The sequence below is a fragment of the Eimeria mitis genome, genomic scaffold (assembly GCF_000499745.2).
Source record: "Eimeria mitis Houghton genomic scaffold, Emh_scaff1419, whole genome shotgun sequence".
Taxonomy (NCBI): Eukaryota; Apicomplexa; class Conoidasida; order Eucoccidiorida; family Eimeriidae; genus Eimeria; species Eimeria mitis.
Genome location: NW_013569145.1, coordinates 10,939 through 11,194, shown reverse-complemented (window position 1 = coordinate 11,194; position 256 = coordinate 10,939). Strand labels below are relative to the sequence as shown.

At 59.4% G+C, this 256-nt stretch overlaps 1 protein-coding gene across 1 annotated transcript in view; it reads left to right on the top strand.

The window, feature by feature from the left end:
- Positions 1-130: 130 nt before the first annotated feature.
- Positions 131-256, top strand: part of EMH_0036600 (uncharacterized protein) — a gene marked incomplete at both ends in the record, with an annotated part of 3,983 nt that continues 3,857 nt past the window's right edge. Inside the window, one exon of the mRNA XM_013495104.1 lies at positions 131-256. Within this exon, the coding sequence (XP_013350558.1) occupies positions 131-256 (126 nt within the window).

Sequence of the window (256 nt, the reverse complement as noted above, 5' to 3'; positions counted from 1 at the left end):
CAGCAGCAGCAGCAGCAGCAGCAGCAGCAGCAACAGCAGCAGCAGAAGCTGACATGGTTAGCTCCAGGTTCAATTGCTTTTGCTAGATTGCTGCTGCAGCAGCAGCAGCAGCAGGAAGTCTGTGGTGACGATGCAGCAACGCTCACAGCAGCAGCAGCAGCAGCAGCAGCAGCAGCAGCAGCAGCAGGAGGATGCTCTCCACTCCCTGCACCCCCCTCACTACTACCCCAACCACCGCCACCACCAGCATCAACTC